The 25,167-nt window shown below is 39.9% G+C and overlaps 2 protein-coding genes across 4 annotated transcripts; both read right to left on the reverse strand.

Annotated features, from left to right (window-relative positions):
• Window positions 1–705: 705 nt before the first annotated feature.
• Window positions 706–8,877, reverse strand: LOC115919882 (tolloid-like protein 2). Its single transcript, XM_030974466.1, has 4 exons — window positions 8,815–8,877; window positions 8,328–8,499; window positions 5,408–5,589; window positions 706–870 (listed from the first exon to the last, which is right to left on the reverse strand). Exons 1-4 carry the CDS (start codon window positions 8,875–8,877, stop codon window positions 706–708), a joined length of 582 nt encoding a protein of 193 aa, XP_030830326.1.
• Window positions 8,386–24,923, reverse strand: LOC585281 (aqualysin-1). 3 transcript variants are annotated; one of them, XM_003729800.3, is made up of 10 exons: window positions 24,792–24,923; window positions 20,751–20,851; window positions 18,954–19,070; window positions 17,213–17,452; window positions 14,801–14,942; window positions 13,036–13,220; window positions 11,697–11,868; window positions 10,017–10,191; window positions 8,815–8,996; window positions 8,386–8,499 (listed from the first exon to the last, which is right to left on the reverse strand). In XM_003729800.3, exons 2-8 carry the CDS (start codon window positions 20,847–20,849, stop codon window positions 10,019–10,021), a joined length of 1,128 nt encoding a protein of 375 aa, XP_003729848.1. In that variant the 5' UTR covers window positions 20,850–20,851; window positions 24,792–24,923; the 3' UTR covers window positions 8,386–8,499; window positions 8,815–8,996; window positions 10,017–10,018. The 3 variants fall into 3 exon arrangements, with proteins under 3 accessions (XP_003729848.1, XP_790207.3, XP_030830739.1); XM_785114.5 differs by lacking the exon at window positions 24,792–24,923 and adding an exon at window positions 23,160–23,318; XM_030974879.1 differs by lacking the exons at window positions 20,751–20,851; window positions 24,792–24,923 and adding an exon at window positions 23,160–23,318.
• Between the last annotated feature and the right edge of the window lie 244 nt (window positions 24,924–25,167).

Consider the following 25,167-nt stretch of genomic DNA (forward strand, 5'->3'; position numbering starts at 1 on the left):
TTATTTTCGTGGACATTTTATTTTGATATATATTAATGAAATAAGATAAGTAACAACAGCTACCGTTGGGATTTAAAAAAAGATTTATACTAACTTCTCATATTGAATCTCTAATTACTATTGTAGTTATATGCTTGTGTAAAGTTGCCTGTGTGTCTGCAACATGCCAGACAATAATATTGTAATGATTATTCGTTCTGAATCGGACTGTTTCACTGCAACACTGTCTGTGACAGCAATCAAAACCTTCACTTATCAAATTAAACATGTAAAGAATAAAAGTGTCATATGATCATTATTTACAATTAGTAAGCAGAGTGGTAAAACTATACCTTCCTTTGCTAAAACTTTTAAATCATTCATTACAAATTAGTGGGAGATTCAACGACTATAATTTGACAATGTAAACACTTTGATGATCATCTATAGCACTGCTTCAGTGTTGTTTTATACTGAAGGAGGCCTACATGTATATAGCGTGATATTAATTGCAGACTACATGAATATAGCGTGATATTAATTGCAGACAAGCGCAGAATCGATTTAAATATTTGGTTATGAAACGAGTTATTAGGTTCTCTAATAAGGTTGTAATCCTACTCGAAATACTACTTAATTTTTACTAAAATTTGTACTGAAGAAAATCACATCTTTACCGAATCCGTGACCATGCATGACCATCTAACACTGACTATTTAAGAAGATTTATTGAACGCGGAAAAAAGCGCTGAAGCCCGTGCGAGTGACACTAGCATCAGACTTGAATCGGAAGAAGAGCCCAGAACCTATTGTTGAACTGACCGGATTAGGCATGTCTATACCGCACAGGGTAGCCAGAGGAGAGCCCTCATCCGTATCGCCATCATATATCTGAAATGAGAATAATAAGAAGTTAATCAAGTTAGCAAGACAATTGTAATTTATCATTATAATTGTTAAATACAACCCCATGCTCTCGGTAACCCGAAAGCATGTACCCTTGGTCTGACATTCAACACAATTTAATGTGGGAAATGTTGGATACCATAAAATAGGAGTGCCCTCATACATGGTGATTCGATACATGCTCCACGCTAATAAAAGTGAGATTGTTACCCCTCCTCTCCCCTTTCCATATAGGGTTTCATAGTTCTATAAATGTGAGTGATATAGTGTTTTGTAAGATTATGTTCACTTTCACCCACATCTAGATCTAGACCAAATTGTATCGCAAATATGCGTCATCGTTAAATGTGTGTAGTTTACAACTGATTACAAACATGATTATACAACACGATCTCAAAGACTTTGTCAAGGGCAATTTCATACCGTGTTGTATAACCCTTAGAAAATCATGACCGGACCACAATAATACGTAATACATCATCCCAACACTTAATCACAATAATCATTAGAAGCCGAATAGAAGCCACATAATAAGAGATGGAATTTTCAAGTATTTCCAGTGGGTAAGTGCAGTGGCGGATAGTGGCGGATAGGGGGGGGGGGGGGGGGGGGGGGGGGGTGTAAAAACACGTGATTTTTACCTTTTTTTGGGGGGGGGGGGTGCAAATTTTTAAATTTTCGAAGTCCAAAAAAAAAAAGTGTGCTCACTACCCCCCCCCCCCCCACTGAGCCACTTTTCGGCCGGTGCGATTTTCAAATTTTGGGGAGCAAAATAAAAAAAAGTTGGACCCCCTCCCCTAAGAAATCCTAGATCCGCGCCTAAGTAAGTGAACCATTTCTTTTCATAACAACCTCTTATCCAATGAACAGGCTTTATGAATTAATGCATGCTGCTAGTCTACTCCAGGGGGGGGGGGGGTACTCAGATTTGGTTTGTACGGTAATGTGCCGCTCAAACCTCGAAACTCCTACCCATTTTTAAGGGGCATTTTGGGGAGATTTTTCTCGAAGTTAAGCCCATTTTTCAGGTAATATTGAAAAACCGGACCCATGTTTAGGGCACTCCAGCAAAGCATAGAGAGTCAAGTTTAATGCGTACAGTACCGATTTTGAGTGAAATCAGTTGAGTTTTGTACAGTGGTGTTTGAAATGTTGAGAATCAATAGAACAGGTTTTAATACACGGCCAGGATAGTAATGCAGCTATGTGTGGTTTAGGGATAGTTTTGTGAAAAATTGGACGCATGTTTAGGGATTTTTGTTGTTGAAAAGGTGACCCATTAGAGCGGCACACCCCTAGTCTGCAAGCACAGACCCTAATTTGACACTTTATCAAAAAAATCATTGTGCCTTGAGAGAAGCCTAGCCCAGCTACCTACTGGTTGCGTCAGGAGCAGCTATAGTACATGGCCTATGGTAGTCTTATAGTGCAGACTTGCTTTAAATGTGCTTAAACTCACATGAAATGTGGATTATTATATACCTCATGGAATAAGGGGTGCACAAATTCTAGCAGCCGACAATAAAAAGGTTTTATTTGAGCGCATATCAACCAATGTCCAGAACAAACCTAAACGTTTGGCGCATATAAGGTCTAGAGTATATAGAATGAGGTGGGGGTTAATACATTCGTTGCTAATTTCCCATTTGCATTAAATGTGCTGAAAATCACATGAAATGGAGATTATTATATACCTGATCGAATACGGGGTGCAAATTTTCTAGCAGCCGACGTTAAAAAGGTCTTATTTGAGTGCATATCAACCAATGTCCAGAACAAACATAAACGTTTGGCGCATATAACGTCTAGAGTATTTGGAAGGGGGTGGGGATTAATACATTCGTTGCTAATTTCCCATTTGCTTTAAATGTGCTTAAACTCACATGAAATGTAGATTATTGTATACCTGATCGAATACGGGGTGCAAATTTTCTAGCAGCCGACGTTAAAAAGGTCTTATTTGAGTGCATATCAACCAATGTCCAGAACAAATCTAAACGTTTGGCGCATATAACGTCTAGAGTATATAGAAAGGGGTGGGGGTTAATACATTCGTTGCTAATTTCCCATTTGCTTTAAATGTGCTTAAACATGAAATGTAGATTATTACAGGCGCGCCGGAAGCAGTTTGGGATTGGGGGGGCAAACATTCCAGGGGCTCACCTTCCAGGGGCAGTGACGTAACGAGCAAAAACGTTTGGAAGGGGGGGGGGGCAGAAGAGAAATCTGCATCACCATCACTCTTACACGTTACATGCAGGGCAGGCCCCGCGGAACGTTTTTCAAAGTGGATTATTAACAATCAGGTAGAGCGTAAAATGGCGTGGGGTCCAGGGGCTGAGCCCCCAGAAGTTTAGGGGTTTTAGGCATTCAAATTATGGTCAGATAAGCATATTTAGATACCTTATTTGTGACACTGGCAGGCCACTAATTGGTGGAGAGTCCAGGGAGCAGAGCCCCCGGAAGCTCGGGGGTTTTAGGTATTTAATAACGGTCAGATAAGCATACAGGGGACCGCCTTAGGGCCCTTGGTGGGGTCTAGGGGCGGAGCCCCCGTAAGCTCTGGGGTTTTAGACCTTTAATTACGGTCAGATGAGCATCCAGGGCCCCGCCTTAGGGCCCTTGGTGGGGTCCAGGGGGCAGAGCCCCGGAAGCTCGGGTTTTGTTAGGTATTTGATAACGGTCAGATGAGCATACAGGGGACCGCCTTAGGGCCCTTGGTGGGTCCGGGGGCAGAGCCCCCTGTAAGCTCTGGGGTTTTAGGCATTTAATTACGGTCAGATGAGCATCCAGGGCCCCGCCTTACGGCCCTTGGTGGGATTCAAGGGGGCAGAGCCCCCGGAAGCTCGGGGTTTTAGGTATGTAATTACGGTCAGATGAGCATACAAGGGACCGTCCTAGGGCCCTTGGTGGGGTCTGGGGGGCAGAGCTTCCGGAAGATCAGGGGTTTTAGGTATTTAATAACGGTCAGATGAGCATACAGGGGACCGCCTTAGGGCCCTTGGTGGGGTCTGGGGGCGTAGCCCCCGTAAGCTCTGGGGTCTTAGACATTTAATTACGGTCAGATGAGCATCCAGGGCCCCGCCTTAGGGCCCTTGTTAGGGTCCAGGGGGCAGAGCCCCCGGAAGCTCGGGGGTTTTAGGTATTTAATTACGGTCAGATGAGCATATTTTGATACCTCATTTGTGACATTAGAAGGTCACTTATTTTTTCTCTCTCTCTTTCTTTCTTTTTCTCTGTAACAAACTTTTTCAACAATTGAGGGTGGCACGAGTCCCCGAGCCCGGCCGTTCTGCAGACCCTAACATAAATGCTTCTAAATAAGCATATTTTTCGCCCGACTGTAAATTTGGGAATTTCTAATTTTCCAACAAACGCATAAAAAGGTATGACTTACAAAAAAAAAGAGAAAATATACCGGAAAATCATGTCATTTCAGCAACATTTGTAAATCACTGGTATCGAATAAAAAAAATACCCCCCCCCCCCTCAGTACGCCAGCGTTCAGGGGCTCATAAGCTTCTCACCCCTATAACAAAAAACAGACACGCTTTCCCATTCTCTCGCAATATGTCTACGATATGCGCGTATCGCTATTATAAAAACCTCCATTGATAAATATAGGTAGCATGCGCAATGTTTAGGAAATTTAATTCCTGTTAACTTTCCTTTTCTTTGAATGGAATTTCATGCGTCATTTAATTCAGGTTTTATTATTGTTATGTTCTTTTGGGTTAAAAATACAAACCATCTTTACTCCTTTACTGCTTTTTTTTTTTTTTTTGGAGGGGGGGGGGGGGCGTTTTGGGGGGGCAAAAATGCGTTTTGCCCCCCCACTTTTTTGATTGGGGGGGGGCAGCTGCCCCCCCTGCCCCCCCACTTCCGGCGCCTATGGATTATTATATACCTCATCGAATACGGGGTGCAAAAATTCTAGCAGCCGACATTAAAAAGGTTTTATTTGAGCGCATATCAACCACTGTCCAGAACAAATATTTTCGTTCATAGCGAATAACGTGGAGAGTATATCGGTGAATGGGGTTTTGGGCTTTAATACATTCGCCGCTAATTCCCATTTGCCTTAATTTTGCTGAAAATCGCATGAAATGTAGATTATTATATACCTGATCGAATACGGGGTGCAAATTTTCTAGCAGCCCACCCCCGGAAGTCTATACTACAAATCCAAAAAGGAAAAGAATGTGGGTTAATGGAAGCCATGCAGGGAGGCCCATTCTTGATTTCCGGAACATCTCCATTGTCATCAGTGCATACAGATTCAGTGTACTGGCATCCCGTATGTGCTGTCAGTTAGCATAGTATAGCCTACATTAGCAGATGAGAGACTTCACAAAGTTCTATTTACAAAAACTCACTGGAAATCAAAATTGTCATTACTTCCGATGAATCTTCTGGGTCCACTCCCTGCTATTATGAATTAATGTGCAGTTGAAACACCAATTGTGCAGAAAATCAAGCAGGAAAACTGAGGAGCACAAATTGTATATAAAAGCAGACGTACCTTCAGTGAGTCGTAGTCACAATCCGTATGCTGCTCGACGTCGAAATGATCGAAGGCAACAGTGACGTTCTTGTCAGCCTCTCCTGTAATGCTGAAAGTACAGTCCGCGTTGTTGTCATATTTTTCAGGGTAGTTTGGTGAGGATATAAACCCAGCATGCGAGGTGAAATTGGTTCCACAGCCTACACATGGAAGAAAAGATCAGATGATGAGGGCTGATCTTTTTGGTAGGGGTACATCATTTACCAGATTGCTGATGATCAACTGATAATGTCGAACAATGATAATTTTGTTCACTGAATCATCTTATAAATAAATGCGGGGCTGTCCAATATTTGAGGATATATATGGTAACCAGTGGCGGATTCAGGGGGACACGTGCCCCCCCCCCCCGGTAAAAAAGAAAGGGGGAAGGGGGAGGGGGAAAGGAGAAAAAGGAGGGGGAATGAAAAAAAGGGGGAAGAAACAAAAGGGAAGAGAGAGGAGAGAAAAGGGGAGAGGAGAAAAAGGAGAGGAGGAAGGAAGAAAGGGGGAGAGAGAGAGGAGACAAAAAAGGCGAAGAAGGAATACAGGGGAAAAATGATAATAATGTTCTCAAGAACGGGGCGGGGGGGGGGGCACACAATTTTTCATTGTGCATAATATGGGGTCCCTCTTGTCAGGCGTGTGGCCCCCCTCCCCCCCCCCCCAAAAAAAAAGAGGGGGGGGGGGAGAGAGAATTTTGGCGAGAAAGGAAAACAAATGAAAGAGAATTAAACAACGATAGAAGAGAGGGTCGAGAGCATGAGGAATTGCCTTAAAAAAAAAGAAAAATAATGGGATAACAACCAGGGCCGTCGCTAAAGAGGTGTGTGGGGGTGCGACACCCCCCCCACCTGTCAGGATATTGTCGGGAAAAATGAGAAAAGGGAAGGGGAGAATGATAGGGAAAGGGAAAGAAAGGAAAAAAGAAAAAGACAAGAAAGGAAAGGAAGGAAAGAGAAAAAAGAGGAAGGAGAGGAAAGAAAGGAAAAGAAAGAAAAGGAAAAGAAGGGGGATGAAACAGAGGAGAGAGAGGGGGTAAGAGCCTGAGAGAAGAGGGGTAGGAGTAAGAGAGAGAGAGGGGGATTTCGGGTGGAGTCATCACGTCGAGGGGGCAAGAAAGATACGCATAGATAATTATGTTGCTGTGTCGGGTCCCCTGTGTCGGTATTCTTGCTCAATCCTCGTGTATACTATATCAATGCAGAAGTTTGAAGTCGGTGAGATGTATTATGTCGGTCGGCCGGCAATTGTTTTCCCTCCCAATGTGACTTTTTATCGGACGAAGATTTTTTTGTTGAAAATTCATAAAATGTTTAATAGTCGGTACAACGAATCGTCTTCTTTCTCTAATAATTTAATTAAACGTCAAAGCTTCCGTGCTTCGCTCGGGAGGGGGGAGGACTGAATTCAGACAAGGATGAAGAGTCGAGAACAGTACAACGAATCGTTTTCTTTCTCTAATAATTAATTGAAACGTCGAGGTTTCCACGATACGCGCGAGAGGGGGGCAACTGAATTCAGACAAGGATTAAGAGTCGAGAACAGTACAACAAATCGTCTTCCTTCTCTAATAATCTAATGAAACGTGAAAGCTTCCGCGCTTCGCTTCAGACAACGATTAAGAGTAATAATTTAATGAAACGTCAAAGTTTCCGCGCTTCGCGCTTGAGGGGGGCAACTAAATTCAGACTATGATTAAGAGTCGAGAACGGTTCAACGAATCGTCTTCTTTCTCTAATAATTTAATTAAGTGTCAAAGCTTCTGCGTTTCGCGGCCCCTGGTTTATAGGGTTAAATTTGTAGACATTGGGACATTGGCATTTATATATTTGTCGGTAATTGGTGGCTAGTTTTGTCGGTAATCGGTGGCCTCTACACGCCCCCCCCCCCGAAAAAGGTTTAGCGACGCCCCTGATAAAAACACAGTTCATACACTCGAGATAATTTTTTCAAGTACTACTGTGAGGTACCAGACCACCGTCTTTGTGCATTGTGCAGCAAAGAAGCATATACAACGTCTCGCGACGTGACAGATCATTTTTTCTAACTTCTAACCAATCAGAAGGCCTCGTTTTTTTCTCCAGAAAGTGCCGGTGGACATTAATGCGCCAAATGTGGGTCTTAAATTTAAAAAGATCACTACTCTTGGAGAGGGTAGAAGCAAGCAATTTTACGTCATATTACTCCAGGGAGTGCCTGAAAATGCGCTTAATGCGGTAATTCTGACCCCCTCCCAGACCCGTCCCGTTTGGTCGCTCCGCTCCCTCGTCGCTGACGCCTCGTTCTGTCGCTTTGCTCCATCGTTTTTCATATATTTCACCTCATGCGATTTTGTGCCCCCCGCCCCCCCCCCCCGGTAAGAAATTCTTGGATCCGCCACTAGCCACTGGTAAAATAACCTGAATGGAATACCATAAGAAAGCAATTGTTCGAATGTATAGACGTCTATGTATTACTGAAGTGGAAATGGTGCTTTGAATGGATCATGAATGCAGATTCTCCAGACGTCGAGAGGATTCTAACAAAACTCACCCTAAACAAGTATGAAAAAGTACCCGGCGGACATGTGAATATGATATATGATAATTCCGACACGAAGACTACAGACATGTGAAACAAGCGAAAACTGAGAACTCGCCCAGTAACTTTATATTATACCCAAAGTGAGTCCGAAATGAAATTAAAGTTAGCGTCTGGTTTGGATGATACCACTGGGCACTTGATATAGGGAAGATCTTTCAGCCGTACAACCAAAAAACGAAAACCGAGCAGGGTGATGATTTCGCTATCGGGGAGGATCTGCATATTAACATTGTTATTTGTATTTGGAGATATCCCCCCGAAATCACTTTAACCGGACTTCGACCGAATTTTATCCATTCAAGACGATACTGACCACCTGTTTCCCCTTGTGAGATATATTTAGCGTGGAAGCCGCTTCGTGTTCCTGTGATGTCAGATTCCATTCTCAAGAACAAGCTGCTTCCAGTGCTTGTAACAATACCAGGGCCTTCTGTACCGCAGTATACCCCGATCAGGTCAGCTGATGTGTCTGACCCATCATAGATCTGTAGGTGAGAAGGATGGAGAGCAAAGAGGGTTTTGTTTCTCCTTTGTCGTTTATGGCTTTTCACCATATATAGGTGGAAGCTTGAAATATATACATATACATAACATTGTTTACTATTTGTTTCCATGTTGATTTACAAATATATATTGCATTTTTACTAAAATCCAATTAGATCTTGATGGTATCGGCCTGAAATTGCCACAACCGCTACCAAATTTATGGAAACATACTGGACATAAAAATAATGACGTAATACATGAGACTTGTTATATCACAAGGTCGTATGATACCACTAACAATTGCCATCACTCACCGAGAGCGAATCAAAACGGCATGCGGTTGAGGCCTCGAGATTGAAGTCATCCACATCGACCATGACAGGAAACATAAGAGGATTCCAAACAAGATAGTCACATGTTACGCTTTCCTCATAGTTATACGGGTAATGCTGACTGGCAAACGAGCCTGAAGGATCGCTGAAATTTCCACCGCATCCTGCATCGTAATGATATCAATTATTACGTCAAAGAAGTCCAATTTTAACCAAAAGATACTATTCTTTAGGCGGAATATGAATATGGATATGAACTGATATTTGTTTAAACGACGCGAGATCGATGAGAATCGCCATGATTCATAGAAAGGGATCTAAGTGGAAGCAGAAAATCAAAAATTGGTGCAAAATTAAGCAAAATGCAAATGATACGATATTGATGAACTTTTTAAAAGTAAAAATTGCTAATGACCCTTCCTTTGGCAATGAGGTTTTTATGTACCAAGTCATGCAGGAAGAAATTAAATTGTTGATGTTTCCCAAACTCTTATTTTTGTTATTGTAATCATTTTGAAATTGACAAACTATTAGACAAGAGGGTGGGGAAAAACTGTTTCTCTCTATAAGTCTGCAGATTTATCAATCATACTGTAAATCGTCACATGATACGTCACATTATCAAGAACATGGCTCCGACATGTCATGCGATGTCATGTGTTTCGTCTGTAATTGTACTTGGAACTGGTGGGGAGGAGACATACAAAATATAACCACCAGCTCCTTTCACTCTTAAGTTGACCTAGCAGCGGCGGACCTAGCTTTTTGCCCAGGGGGGGGGGGGGGGGGGGGGGGGGGTTGACGCAATGCAGAGCATCGTCCACGAGCCGCGAAGCGATTTTTTTTTTTTGGCGCTATTTTTAACTCCCGTATCGATGTTTTCCTGGTATCTACTAACATGCGGAGCATCGTCCACGATTTTTGTTGTTGCTATTTTGAACCCCCATAAGTAATGTTTTCCTGCCATCTACTAACATCTACTAATACTGTGCGGGTCTGGACACATATCATTTTTCACTTGGCAGCCCAAGGGGGGGGGGGGGGGGTTAAACTTCCTACCCCCATCCCCCCCCCCCCCCTTGGGCTTCCAAGTGAAAATGTGATGTGTATACAAAAACATGTGATCATTGTTTTTTTTTGAGGATATGTGAATCAGGTGCATCACCGCTAATATCCAATCCTACCGTCATCGTAGGGTCCAGGGATGTCCACCAGAACCCTGACCCATGTAGAGAAGGAGATTTGGCGAGCCTCCTTGAGGATCACCAACAACACCAGCTATGGACTTGATCTGAATAGATGCTTTGACATCGGCTGGAGTCATAGTAGGATCATCTCCAAGGAAAATAGCTGCAGCACCTGTTAGTTAAGTTGATAGGTTCGGATGGATCAGTAACATGGACAAAAACAGATATTCTCCATGAACAAAACAAATGTATTATTAATGAAAGACACCATACAGTACGACTGACCGAAATTACATATAATAATCTCAGCTTCGAGGAACATCCTAAACCGACAACCCATGAGACCGATGACCTACGAGACCGAATGTTCTAATTCCAAAACCTCTATAAAAAATTATGAGAACGAGAAAACAACAAAATGAACGAGACTGCGCTTCTTAGATGCCTCCGTCTCCTGTGTGTAGTTGAAGGATAATCATGTGACATACAAACTCATCAACGATTGGTTTAAATGCTTTGATACTTTTTCAAGTTAAATATCATGGTAAGATATTTTCAGGTATTCATTATATAAATGATATGACCATGTGACCTTTAACCTTCAATCTCTTACGCCTAAAATCCAATCAGTTCAACTTTGCACGCTCATTCATATATTTCTTCCAAGTCTGATTTGAGATGCTTTCAAGTTATCGCGGTAACGATATATTTTTAGGCATTTCCAACACATTCATAGCCCTATACTAAGACCTCTGAACTTTCACCTCTTTCACCCAAAACATAATCACTTCATAAAAGCGCATACATACTTGGCCAAAATCCGCTCATTGGTTCTCGAGTAATCGCGATAATGGCATCAATTACCTGCACAATTTCTGGGTGGACTACCTGGAAAATAATCTGCTGATAAAAACATGGCTGCCATTTTTCAAAATGATCGCCATGTAAAACGACTGCTGAACTATGTTGGAGATTTCTTTCAAACAGAACCTAATGTTCCCACATTTAATAGGTTGTGGGATGGTTAGCATAACAATTTTGAGCAAATAATGTGATTAAAAATTAAAAAAAATTAACTAAAATATGAATTGCTCCTGCATAGACCTACCTTTTTCTCCATATTATTTATAAGAAGAAAAAAAGAAAGTGAAATTTTGAATCAAAATTTATTGTGCCCGTACATGCTTACATGGCACTTGATGAGTGCCAGAGTGATGCAAAATTAATCTTCTGTGGTGAATTTGGGATTGGGGTGACGCGAATCTTTTTAATATTATTCTTCAAAGGGTGCCATGACTTCAAAAAAGGCAGGCTCGGAGCAATCGATATAGAAGGCCAACTCGGTTCAAGTTGGATACAATTTGGCACATGTGTTTGTTGAGCATACGTACGCACTGTTGTGTTCATCAACAACATAAATGTTCGGCAGGGCGTGTCTAACTGAAACTGAGTTAGTGAATCTATGTGCATATTTGGCTCTGCTCCGTCCGACGCATTGTAGATGAAAAATGGAAAATAAGTGTTATAAATCTATTCCGTTATTTTCAATGCTTTCGACCATTCGGATTTCTTTGAAATAGATTGATGCCTCAAAGGGTTTAATGGTCACAGTGGTAAACATACCCAATGTACTGTATAACTTCATCTCTACAAAGGGGAAAACGATAGAAAACTGACCAGCTACGTGGGGTGTTGCCATGGATGTACCACTGATGGTATTAGTTGAATCGACGGAGGTGTACCACGCTGATGTGATAGCGACACCAGGAGCAAAGATATCGAGACAGGTGCCATAGTTGGAGAAGCTAGCTCGGACATCAGCAGAGTCGGTGGCGCCCACAGTGATAGCCTGATATGTAGGGAAAATATATTATTGGTTCACTACTTTTTCACCTATACCCCTTTAAAGATACTATGTTCCTTTTGCAGCCAACCTCTAATTCTGTAGAACTTTGCATGCAGGAATTTTGAATATGTCATGTATGTCTTATCTGTGAAATGTAAACGATGGCAGTGTCCTACATTCAAATTATGCAAGGAAACCCGTTTACTTGCTAGACTTCACTGTCAGACACTATTGTCAGTATTGAGTGACTGACAGGCTTTTTCTTCTTCTTTGGTAATAAAATACATAACATGAGCTGTAACGGATTTGTCTACATCAATAACCCACTTCTTGTAATGGCCAAAATTAAACTGATTGAATCTTTGCGCAGCATAAAATGTACGACCAAGCGGTACAATGGTCTGGAAATCAAGACTATTACTTATTGGCTCTTTAGCTCCTTAGTCGATTTGATAACTAATAGTCGTTATTTTCACACTTAAAGACATTTTCAAGCCCCATTTTTTAAGGGGAGTTCTAAATTAGTATTATCTTTCGAATGCCATTAACCTTTTCATTTTTTGGCCTGCAAAAGGGACATAGTACCTTTAAATGAAAGGGTCCTGCTCTCTACGTTTTGAAATAATTACTCTAAAGGTGATGGAGCTCCATGCATGCTTAACTCTTGTTTGCCCGATATTACAAGGCCCTCAAAGTTTAAAACAGTCATCTGTCTATTGGATAGCACGTAAATACGTAAATATGATTTGATATTTTTAAACTGATTTTGTCTATGTTTAACATACACCTATATTATTTCAAGTACTTAAACCATCTTTTTAAAGATGGTCCAAATACAAATTTGATTAATCTGTTTAATTTAGACTAGGCCTAACTATTTTAGGAGAAAGCACCCTGTTTAAGGATTCGACAAACAGGCATCATGAACCGAGTTTGAGATGGTCCAATTAATATCCAAAGTAAAGCTTATAACGTATTCGTCTGCCAGTGTGTCAAATGATTACAATGTATACATCAACTTGCCTTAGATTTGTTACCGGATATTCGCGCTTCACTATCAAAAAGAAAATGAATTTGATTAGGAATACAGTGTACTTGAGTCGTTAATTTGAAAATGGATTTTGTAAGGAATCTCTTTAAATAAAATGCATTATAAGGTCTGGTGTTTACCTCCTGTGTTCTTGCAGGAGACTTGCGGCATGATGAGAAGTCATCGTTACCACCCGACACTGATACACTGATTCCAGCATTAATCATGGCACGGATAGCATCATCTACACTTTCACTCTCGGCTCCACCAAGAGACATAGATACAACAGCAGGAAACACTGCGTTGCCTGCTACCCACTCGCAACCTTTCAAAATTAGTAATGTTCAAGACATCCATAATTAAAAGATTACTCTACTTCTTTCATACAAAATAAGACATAACCTTGCCCCTAAATATCTTCTTGACCTAGTCACCCTTCGATCCATCTCTTCTGCCAGATCCCTCCGTTCATCTTCCACCATTCACGGCCCACGAACAAAAACCCGTTTGATGACCGTGCCTTTTCATCGATCGCCCCCGCCCCCTGGAACAAACTCCCATCCCATATTCAAAATGCCCCATCCATTGAATCATTAAAAACCCTTCTCAAAACCTACATTTTTAATCAGTTAGAGTATACTGGAGGCGCACACAAGTAGTAGATTCCATTCAACTGGATTGTATTGTATTAGTAATATTTTATGTTATTTTGTTGCTTTTAAGCTATTGAACGTGTTGAATAATTATACTGAGTTAGACAGTACCACCCATGCGCTTGTATAAAGCACCCTATAAATGTAATTATTATTATTATTATAACCAACTTTTTCAGTAAGATCAGAAATTACCCGAAAGCCAATTGTCATGCGAGTGCCCTAAAAAACTACATAATAAAGAAAATAATGTTCAGATCATTTAAAGCACGACCTTGTACGAGAGTAAGGTAGATGTGCAGCATGAGGTGGAGGGGGAGGGGAGGGGAGAGGGGGCAGGGGGGAGGGGGGGGGGGGGGAGGAGGGGGTTAACCGGCTAGTTTACCACCCCTCCAGAAATTTTGAAATGACCAATATTTGGGCATATGTCATCTCATTATTTGGGCAACGAAGTGCTAGCTCGAACCTGTAATCTTTACATCCTATCTCGAAAGTCTCGAAGATTTATATAGAAACAGTAACATTTTCTTTAGACAAAATTCACAGACCAGAAGGTTCCTTATTCGGGAAAAAGTCGTCAGCACCCTAGCTCTCAAATTTGGCCCCGTACACCCATGGGTTTGCCCATACTATATGTAAACCAGTGGCGGATCCAGGCGAGCCCCCCCCCCCCCCGCCCCCCCCCCCTGAGAGAAAAAAAAAACTCGTAAAAACCTTTTTTTGGAGATGCCCAACCCCCCCTTACGCTCAAGGGGGGGGGGGGGGGGTGCGATTTTTCAAATTTTCGAGGGCAAAAAAAAAATGCTTACCCCCCCCCCCCCCCACTGATTTTTAAATTTCGGCACACTAAATTTCAAATTGATTTCAAATTTGGCCCCCCCCCCCCCAAGAAATCCTGGATCCGCGCCACTCTATACGAATAAGGAGAAAGTGCGTAATATTGGGCACACGTAAAATCATGAAAAAGGGAACGCTATCACAGCAAATGAAATGGCGGACTTATAAGAATTTGCAGTCGGGAAGGAAATGCTATTTCCAAACAAAGAGGAATTTGACATTTAGCACATTGTGAGAAACTGTATATCAAAACAAAATGTTGTCTTTCTCACTTTTCTTTTGATGCCACTCATTGTTAAGTTTATCAAGGTTATCGTAAAGGCCACCTCCTATGTACAAAGACTTTTCTGATATCTGATGTGCTAAATGGATTAATACATTTTGTAATTTTGGAAATGTTATAACCTTGGTATACCTGAGATAATGTCAGCCCAGCTGCCTCTTCCGAAACAGTTTAGAACGCGTACTGCTATCACGTGACCCAACTTGGCGACGCCGAAAGCAGTGCCTGCAACAGTGCCTGCGCAGTGCGTACCATGGCCATTGCAGTCGATTCCCTGTAGTAGAAGGGAATGAAGAAGACATTCAAGTCTTTGATTTTGAAAGAAAATATGACGAGCCAGAAAAAAGAAAAAGAAAAAGAAAAGAGTAACACACTAAAAAATTTGCGCTTCACCAAATTTATGACATAACTCATGATAAAAGTTCTTGGCCAGTCATGTAAACTAATTCCGACTGACATAAAAAAGAGATTCCAGTAATAATATATTTGTCATACTATTTCTATGAATTTGTTGAATGAAAGCACGATAAATAGCATTCAATTTTTTAACTGGTCAAACGGCCTAATTTGGCTGCACACTCGGACATGGTCATTCTGGTCCGTTATTACATGAAATAAACATGCACATGTATTAATCGAAATATACCACCTCTGAGAAGTGCCCCCTTTACCTCTGATAATTGCCCCTGTACAAATCTGAAAAGGACATGTTTAAACAACTGCCCTTTTTTTCCTTCATAATGATTTTTCCTTTCCCTTTAATAATCTCGTGATCTCGTTATTGTTTATACTGGATACATAAGACCAATTTTAGAGTATTGTGCACCACTTTTTCATTTCAACCTAACGCGTAAACAAACAGATAATATTGAACGAATACAAAAACGGGCATGTAGAATTATTTTGGGACTTAATTATGAAACATATAATCATGCTCTACAGAATAATTGTGCAATTTGTTAACGTTGGAAGAACGTAGGAATAAACTTTGTTTTGATTTCGCCATTAAATTAGAAAAGCATGATTTGGGCTCGTTATGGCTACCAAGTCAAAGAATTGTTAAATTTAATTTACGAAATGTACAGAAATATTCTCAATTAATTTGTAAAACCAGTCGCTTTAATAATAGCTATATTCCCTATTTTGTTCGTATCTTAAACGATTATTATTCAAAAAAAGTAAGCTTCATGTATTTTTGTATATGTTTATGTTTAATGATGTTGCCTATTATGTGTTTAAATGTGTCTAGTATTTTTATCCTTTTTATGTCATTAATTTTATTTTATGTCAACATGTATAATGCTCAGTGTATTTTAAATATCATTATGTTTTTACCTTGTATAAATGACCTGCAATTTAGCTTCGGCTGCCAGAACGTCATATGAATAAACCATTATTGATTTGAATTAAATTGAATTGAATAATAAGTGCTCCTTTCCATTTTTCATAAATGCACCTTTTCACCTCTGATAAACGCCCCTATTAAAATGGTGCTCCTTTTTCCTTCGACAGATGCCCATTTTTCCATTCTCATTAGTGCACTTTTCACCCACCTCTGGCGATTGCCTTTTTTTAAAATCTGACACGTGCTCCTTTTCTTTTCTAACAAGTGTCCTTTTCCCTTTTGAGAAGTGTCTCCTTTTCCTTTCTCCTTAACATGTGCCCCTAATTCAAAGCGACTTAGAATCTCTTATTCTTTAATTTCCCCAAAGCTCGGTCGCTCGCATTTATAGTCGATATATCGATGTTACTTAATTATAAAAGGTCCTTTTAGTGTTATGATTAGATTGTGTTCAAAAGTCATCACCGAGGATTTGTGTTTATATCTCTTTATAAGATCACCAAGTACGCAAGATCACGCAAGTTCATATTCGGACCATATCACACCCAACTACAAAGTATCGTGAACCATGTAAAGAGAAAAACAAATATAGATATCATCCCTGATAATGTAATTACAATCAACTACAATAAATGTATACATAAATGTTCGCGTTGAAGTTTCCCTTTAAACGTGCCCCTTTTCCCAGAAAGTGCCCCTTTTTGTTGTTGCCGCCCCCCCTCTTGTAAGACGCTCCGCCTAGGGCCTACGGATATGGATCCTCAGATATCAATCAGGAATGAGACGCATTCACAGTGTGATGAACGGTCACCACACCTTGGCTAACGATGAGTGATTCGGAACGTAATTGTAATAGTTTTACCTTTGCATTTTACTTAAAATCACTCTCATAATGTCTTTATTAAAAGTGCTTCCATGTTTATATTTTTCAGTACATACCATTTAACAACTGTACCAAAAATGTGTTTTTTAGACAAAAGTGCACAATTCTGTCAAAATCCGGAGCTATATGCCGCCGTACTTAAAGCAAAGAGAGACTCGAGCAAGTCCCACCCCCTTCCACCATACGTGTCCCCATTCCCGAGACCGCCGCCGATGGTGTGCATGAGACTTGGCAAATGAAGGTACACACAGCCTCCTGGGGATTCACATTTACAATTACTCGATTATCCAGGATTCAACCAAAAATTAAGTGAGATTACCGTTCCATTGTCGTAGTCAAAGCCCACAGAGGCCCTGCCATTGAAATCTTGATGATCAATGAGGATACCGGTATCGATGACGTAGATGTTGACCCCTTGTCCTTGGTTACCAATGGGTTGAAAGACACCATCAAGAGGAAGACTTAGCTGATCGATTCGATCAAGACCCCATGACGCCACGTCGTCAGCCCGGACAACACCATCTTCTTCTACATATTCTACCGCATCTGAAGATAGAGCCTGCATCATCAAAATTAGTAGTTTTTTTTTCGTTTTTTGTTAAAATTTGCTAAGTATTAATTGCCTGCCATGCGACGATTTGTCTTATATTATTTAAAAAAATAGTGTTGTGACAAAGTATTTTAATGGTGGAATAATTATTTTTACCCCAATTTATGGAATGATTTTGACAATGATTTATTCCTTATAGTATACATTCTCACATTTCATTGAATAATAATTTGCGAGTGTTTGTTTTGCGTGACTGATAAAGCATGTGTGCTACTATGCTAATCAGGCGCGTACGCAGGATTTTTTCAAGGGGGGGTTTTAACATTTATAAATCGGTCCGAAATTTCGCAACGACTCAGCCAGCCGCTGAATAAGCGGGGGGGGGGGGGGGGGGGGGGTAAGAGGACACATTTTTTTTTTTTTTTGGTCCCAAAAAATCGCAACGACTCAGCCGACCGTTGAATAAGCGGGGGGGGGGGGGGGGGGGGGTAAGAGGACACTTTTTTTTTGGTCTCGAAATTTGGAAATTTGACATTTTGCTCCGTTGGGGGGGGGGGTAAGGTCACCTTTTTTAGGTCGGCCATGGGAATAATTTTTTTTTTTTTTTTTTTTTTTTTAATAATTAAAAAAAAAAAAAAAAAAAAAAAAAAAAAATCCAAAAGGGGGGGTTTTAGGTTTTTTTTAGGGGGTTTACACACAAAAAATTTCCAAAGGGGGGGGTTTAACCCCCCAACCCCCCCCCCCCCTGCGTACGCGCCTGATGCTAATCAACTAGGGGACCTACGTCCTTAAGTCACAACTAACAGTAATGAGGACTAATGCCACATAAAAGGGCACTAATATAGCACATTGACACAGTTTTGATCCTGTGGCTCACAGTAACGCGACCATTGCTTAGCCACTGAATCATGACTGTACACAGCGGGGGCTAGGGTACGTCGCCGCCCCCACAAATACAAAAAACAAAGAAAATGCAATAAATTATCAAAAATTCATTGCATTTTGCCCCTGTCCCCAACAGGAAAAATTCCTTTGTAGGGTCATGCATTGTGGTTCAAGGCATGCCCACATAGAGGATTTTTTTATGTTTGGGGTCGGGGCAAAATGCCATTAATTTGTAATTAAAAATAACTATTCCACCATTATGACCAACAGTGTACATCAATAGTCTTGTATTCGCTTGTCAGATGCTTACGCTTAAGTAACAGTAGGACAAGTCCAATGTGCATGTTACCTAATATTAATTAATTGTATTGAGGAATGTGAATAACACATAAAGCCTTTATTAATATCATTTTTTATAAAAACTCTCGTGGGGCTATCAGTTTCATAGGCCTACCGTCATCAGATAGATAGACTGAAATCTTACGCATGGGGCAGAATATCTTGGACATGCCCTGGAAATACATTTTATTTTGTTTAATCACTCTTCATCTGTTGCGTTGACCAGATGACAGTAAACATGAAATGATTTCAAATCGTTAGACACAAATCGAATCAATGTACTCACAAACTGAAGCATGCGGTCTGTCAGGGCGGCGGCAAAACCAGGGAAGACGGTTTTGTATTTGTGGTAGATTTGGGTGTGCCCTAAGGCTGCCAGCATGGACTCTACATCTTGTCCGGTCTGTAAATGAAAATTATTGTATTGAAAGTCGCGCGATTAACAATATATATATTATATATATCATTATGTTCACAGTCCGGTTTGTAATGCATATGTTAGACAACTTGGTTTATTGGTTTATTGTTACAGCTATAGGGGGCATTTCATTTGCTTTCATACAGAACTAGAATTGATACAACATAATACACTATAGTAGCGCACGATGTTCTTTACAACGCTCTTTAATATTTAATCACCATCTCCATTAATTGTAAAGGGCGCACATCATAGGTCATAATTATGGCGGTTTTGTTAGCAACCTATATCAGACTGAGAATGGGCGCGCTACTATTTTTGCAAGACAGCCGATTTCATGAATACCAGTGTCCTAAAGACTTTTTGTTACACCAGCGTACTACAGTTCGACCCAGAAAAAACGAAACCGAGAATTATCGATGTTTTACCATAACTTAATCGCAATTTTAATTAATAAATGACACATATTTGTAAAGCTTAGATCCTACTCTTTCATTTGATGCAACTCATATGATTCATATTTCACGCATGAGTGATTAAAAGCAATTCGAAGGAAGGAAACCAAAAAGTCATTTGGCGGGCGGTATCTGAATTTCGTTTCTGCCCTTTCATAATTATGACACCTCAATCCGGAAAAATGAGCAAGGAATAATAACAAAGTTCTGTTTGTTTAAAGTGATGCTTGCATTTCCATAATTTGATTTAAAAACTCCGTTTCATTGACAATCAGCCATGCATGAATTCTTCGTCTATGTCAGTGAAAACGAATTCGTTTAATCAAATTATGGAAATGCAAGCATCACTTTAAACAAATAGAACTTTGTTATTCCTGGCTCATTTTTCCTGATTGAGTTGTCATAAATTATGAAAGAGCAGAAAATGAACTTTCTAGAAATGGGAATTTTCCTTCGAAATTCAGATACCGCCCGCCAAATGACTTTTAAGTTTCCTTCCTTCAAATTGCTTTTAATCACGCATGCGTGAAATATGAGTTGTATCAAATGAAAGAGGAGGATCTAAGCTTTACAAATATGTGTCATTCATTAATTTATAATTGTGATTAAGTTATGATAAAACATCGATAATTCTCGGTTTCGTTTTTTCTGGGTCGCACTGTATATCCATGCGGACTACACACAACCCCGCTTCATGTGTTTTTCCCCAGGAGAACCTCCTAGAAATCCAAGGCTTATCGTGAATTTATGCTGGGAAAAATTACAGATTTTAAGTCAAATTTGCCCCATATACTGGAATTATTGGGGGCATCTGGCCCCTCTGCTCCCCGCCCCACTTAAGTTCGGCGCGTATATGGTGTGGGCACTTAGTGACCAACCGCAAATGACATATTACCGTTCTTGTTTTTTGGAAAGTTTCATTACATTTCTAGTCTTGAAATTCGAAGAAGAAAAAAAATCGAGAAAGAAAAATGTACGTATACACCTGCAAAGTAAAGGTTGTTATTACCTTTCTTATTAGAATATTAAGGAGGCTTAGTTACATAAATTGTGGAAGAATTAGTGTCTGTATTAGTTTAATATCTCTGTCTATTCCACGATTTGAACTGGACTCTCTGTATAGAAATTGATTGTACAAAGACAGCTTTGAATTAAACAAAAGTGTTAAAATGGACTAGAATGTAGTTATTCTTGATATATCTATCTTTACCTTCATCTTAACGATGTATCGACCTGGGATGGGTTCTTTAGCCTTGCGCAGTGCGGCAGACGCAAGAGAAGCCACGAGTAGCACAATAAGTAATTTCATGTCTGCAAAAAATAGACATAAAGCAATTAAAAAAAAACACAGGAGGTTGATATCCAGGGTATCGGGGGGGGGGGGGGGGGCTCCTTTCGTTTTAAACAGCAGAGATTTTGACTTATATTCACTCTACATTATAACTGTAGTGTTGGTGAGTGCAGCACTTGTTTCAATTGTCAGTATGATAATTGTTATGCCTCGTTGAATGAGGCGAGGGGATGGTCCAGTGCAAAAGCCACCCTTTATATTCGAAAAACAATCAGTACTTCGAAATCAGAAAGTGACTATGTAATCGAATATGGAGTCACGCAGTATGCTTAATAATTCCACGTCAATGATTGTCAAGATTTTCCCCGGATATAACAAAATAGCCACACAGACTCTCATAAATGAGTTTTACAGACTGTTTATTGACAACTACATCAACAACTAAATTCATAGAAATCTGCTGTTACACAAATATGTACATATACGTACGGTCAATTAATTACTCCAATACCCACGAGTGTAGTCCCGTCTACAGTTAAAGGCCCACTGCACTACTTGTAGCTACTTGCGCCCTCTATATAACAAACAATGCCTAATCGGTGACCATTGGTCCCCCATGATCCTCTTTTTCTTATGTGAACTGAGAGCTGAGTTGATGAGATAACCACCTGTCCAGTGACCTTGTAGGGCGGTCTAATCCCTCCTGTAAACTATGGCAGATAAGCTTTAACTTCCCGGTTTTTTAAGTGTCCGAAATTAAGACGATTGTCCGAATAAGGCGAAAGCCTTTTGCTTGGTACTTGCTAATAGTTGTTGCTATATCAGAAGATCAAATACCGACATGGTTCCTATCACTCCAGCAAAGCATAGAGAGTTAATGCTAGTGCGTATTGACCTCTAGCACTGCATGCTTGCTGTGAGGCGGGTATTTTTAGACCCATACACAAATACACACACCACACAATATTGCATAGACTGTACACAATCATGTCGATGCAGCTGTAAGCAAAGTTTGACACTAGACTTACAATTTGAATTTTTAAATTATTCTTTTTAACATCAGTAAGTTAAAAAAAAATGTATTTTACTGCTATTTAGGTGTCATCAATTGTCACTAAAGTACCCATTTTTAGTGAAATCAGTTGAGTTTTGTACAGTGGTGTTTGAAATGTTGAGAATCAAAAGCACAGCTTTTACTACACAGCCAGGATAGTGATGCTCCTATGTGTGGTTCCTACGACGATTCGATGCTTGGAGACTTGTCCCGTAATCGCTATTTACGGCAATCGGTCATGTGCTTCAAGATCCCGGATATAATGACTCGGCGATTCTTAGATGCTAATTCGACGACGCTCAGCGTGCTACTAGTTTTGTAGTGAAGAACGTTTTTGTCCCTCGTTACACGGCTTTAAATGAAATTATCAATATATCCTTCCAAATACATGATATTTAATTTCTACGGTTTCAACACTTATTTCTAATAGTCATTTTCGAATAAAGCAAACGATGAAATAATAAAGGTTACTTCACCAGACTTTCTTTATCCGGTTATAACAAAACCAACATGATTTCCTTCCACTACACTTTCTTTCCATTAATAACTATGGTCACCAATCTAACTGACCCGGGCAAAAAGTAAGATTTAATTGCTATATCAGAAGATCCAAAACCGACATGGTTTCTACGAGGAATAGATCCCTGGAGACTCGTGTCGGAAGGAGGATGACCCACAAACTTAATCAATCATTATAAGAATTATGTCAATAAAAATTCGTTAGAGAAATTAAGTCATTTCTAGAACAACAATTTCGATAATAAATTGTTTCTCATCATTACTACTAGGTTGTACTGCGTTAATTCATTAACACAAAATAAAATGTTCTTTTACATATAATTTCAAGTGTGTGTGTGTGTGTTTTATTTTTACAGACGTGTGTCAATCAGGTATGATTATTTACGTCTGGGGACCATGCCAACCTTTAAACGTCACCATCCGAAAGACGTGACTCAGTTTCGAACCTGCGTCCTCGGCTGAATCAGTTTGTAACTTCCACTGTTAGCTGGATTACAGGCGCACGCCACAATTTCAAAATTTATGCATGAAGCGTTAAAGCATTTATATTAATAAACGTATTATTCTCCCTATCGAACGACGCTCAGGAGAACGATAGTTAATGAACGGCTCTTTCGTCACGTGTTCGTGAATAATTACTTTTGATTACACATACGAGCTAATTTGCTCTAACGTGGTGCTTCTTGCACACTGTAAATATGTAAATTATCTGAATCTCATTATCACACGTAGGTTATGTATAGAAAGCTACTTACAGTTATGTTGACATGGTTTTGCCAATGGCAGGAAAATCGAGGTTCTGGGCTACATGGAGGATACCTCTCGTACCGGTGTCGCCTGAGGAAAAAGACTGCTTGCGCCGAATACAAAATCAAGGCTCTGGTAGCAACTTCCACAACACACTAGGGTACATGTTCAAGATCTCTCACACATCCAGCTACAACCTCCGTCTTCTAGTCAACTGCCCTGATTTAAATCCACACGTACACACCTTTAAGCATTCTCGGCACCACACCCTAATTTGCATATATTCAGACAAGCGAAATATTTTCTATCACCAACGCCCTCTAATGTCTAGATGACCTTGAAAATAGGAAAACAAATAAAATAGAACAAATTTCCCATTTTACTCTGACAATGATTTAAGTTCATGTGAAGGAAAGCAAACATTAGACAAACACAGTGATGAAAATCAAGACGAAATAGGATAAACGATTCTAAAACACAATAATAGTAACCAACAAATGAGATCACTTGGAATTTAAAAATGGTGTATTTGTAAAATCATTGTGATGTAATGTTGGACGACTCTCGGATTTGCTCCTACACACAAAGTGACTTTCGTATTGCCTTTATTGCTGAGAATCTTCATCTCCTTGTTGGGTGCCATTTTTAAAGTTCAAGTTATTTTCTTTTTCAATAAGAAAAAGTTAACAGCAACAATGAACATGTACTACAATAACCACAAACACAAAACTTACTAGGTGTAGGTACAAAATAAGAATAAATTTAGTCTAAGACCCATCGAAGGCGAGCCATTAGGTTCAGTTTAAAACATCAACAGCAACACAAACATATTCAAAAACCCTTTACAAACTAGTTTTATGATTATCATTATTTCAGGAATTAAGTAAAAAATCTTTGACCCACCTCCTTTACAAAGTAAGGGAAAGGAGGGGGAGGTGGTATCAGTTGATTTTTATGATTGTGAATTGGTTGGACATAATTAGATTTCCTCCTCTCCAGTATATAAAGGCAATATTTTTGAAGTTGTAATCGATCAAATACAGATTTATACTTTATGTTGTGTCCTAATTCGAACTATAATACACGACTTTTGTAAAACATATGTCGAATAATTTACAAAATGTGAGAGTTGCTAAAAAAATGTACGTCACAGGGTTCACGATTGTTTAAAACTTTTATAAGTTCATCAATTTCTTATTCTACATCCTTCATCAAACGTTCAATTAATGGGAGAGTAGCTTGGCAAATACTGATTAACGTCATTTACGTCTTCTTTTGGACAACTGCACGTAAATGAATGGACTTGATTAACGGTAGTCAGCGACTTAAAGTCTACATGGTCAGTGTTACACGCATGTGATTGCTGCGGTCGCGTCGTCCGTATATCTATACCCGATTAGCTCCGAGTCAGGCCAAGGGAAAGACACGTCTCGTTGGGCGTGTACTCCCTTTAACCTGGTGTGTTTATTCCCCTTTCTTTAAAGCTGATGTTGAAAGCCAACTTGATGCCAGAATCACTAAACTTTTTATAAGGGGAAAAAAAAATCAGTGTCTTACTTTTAGTGAAGCCGAGAATCCGTATATATACTGGTTGACACGGGACCTGGACATAAAGCGTAAGATTATGCGTGATAACTTACCGATTCCTTTGGAAGTATAATGTAAGGCAAAGACTGACCGCTTTCCGATTGTCAATATCAAAGTGAATTCATATAATTATATGAGTTTGGTTGGCCCTAGTATAAACCGTTATCTGACTTCAAGAGTATAGCACGTGCGCCTATTCCCATGGAAATTCCATATTGTATCGTTGAACTAATAATTACTGAGTTGGTCAAATATAATTTATAGTAATATAATTTACATCATACGTTTATTGGTTAAAGATAACGTCTGTTTACCGTCACAATTAGGCTTATCTTTCTATCAAATTACTTAAAGAGATAATTATAACCATCTGCAGGAATACACACACACACACACGCACACACACACTGATCGGGACCTCGATATACT

Source organism: Strongylocentrotus purpuratus, unplaced genomic scaffold, assembly GCF_000002235.5.
Source record: "Strongylocentrotus purpuratus isolate Spur 01 unplaced genomic scaffold, Spur_5.0 spur5_scaffold_7, whole genome shotgun sequence".
Taxonomy (NCBI): Eukaryota; Metazoa; Echinodermata; class Echinoidea; order Camarodonta; family Strongylocentrotidae; genus Strongylocentrotus; species Strongylocentrotus purpuratus.

What these genes read in the sequence shown, in the direction of transcription:
- LOC115919882 (XM_030974466.1), bottom strand. Translation starts at nt 8,877, where the DNA reads ATGGTCGATGTGGATGACTTCAATCTCGAGGCCTCAACCGCATGCCGT. An exon ending in GCCGTTTTGATTCGCTCTCG is followed by an intron (nt 8,500 to 8,814) that starts GTGAGTGATGGC and finishes TCTCACCTACAG; the next exon opens with ATCTATGATGGGTCAGACAC. An exon ending in CTCACAAGGGGAAACAGGTG is followed by an intron (nt 5,590 to 8,327) that starts GTCAGTATCGTC and finishes TTCCATGTGTAG; the next exon opens with GCTGTGGAACCAATTTCACC.
- LOC585281 (XM_003729800.3), bottom strand. Translation starts at nt 20,849, where the DNA reads ATGAAATTACTTATTGTGCTACTCGTGGCTTCTCTTGCGTCTGCCGCA. An exon ending in CAGACCGCATGCTTCAGTTT is followed by an intron (nt 17,453 to 18,953) that starts GTGAGTACATTG and finishes TTGATGATGCAG; the next exon opens with GCTCTATCTTCAGATGCGGT. An exon ending in CTCCTGCAAGAACACAGGAG is followed by an intron (nt 11,869 to 13,035) that starts GTAAACACCAGA and finishes CCTACATATCAG; the next exon opens with GCTATCACTGTGGGCGCCAC.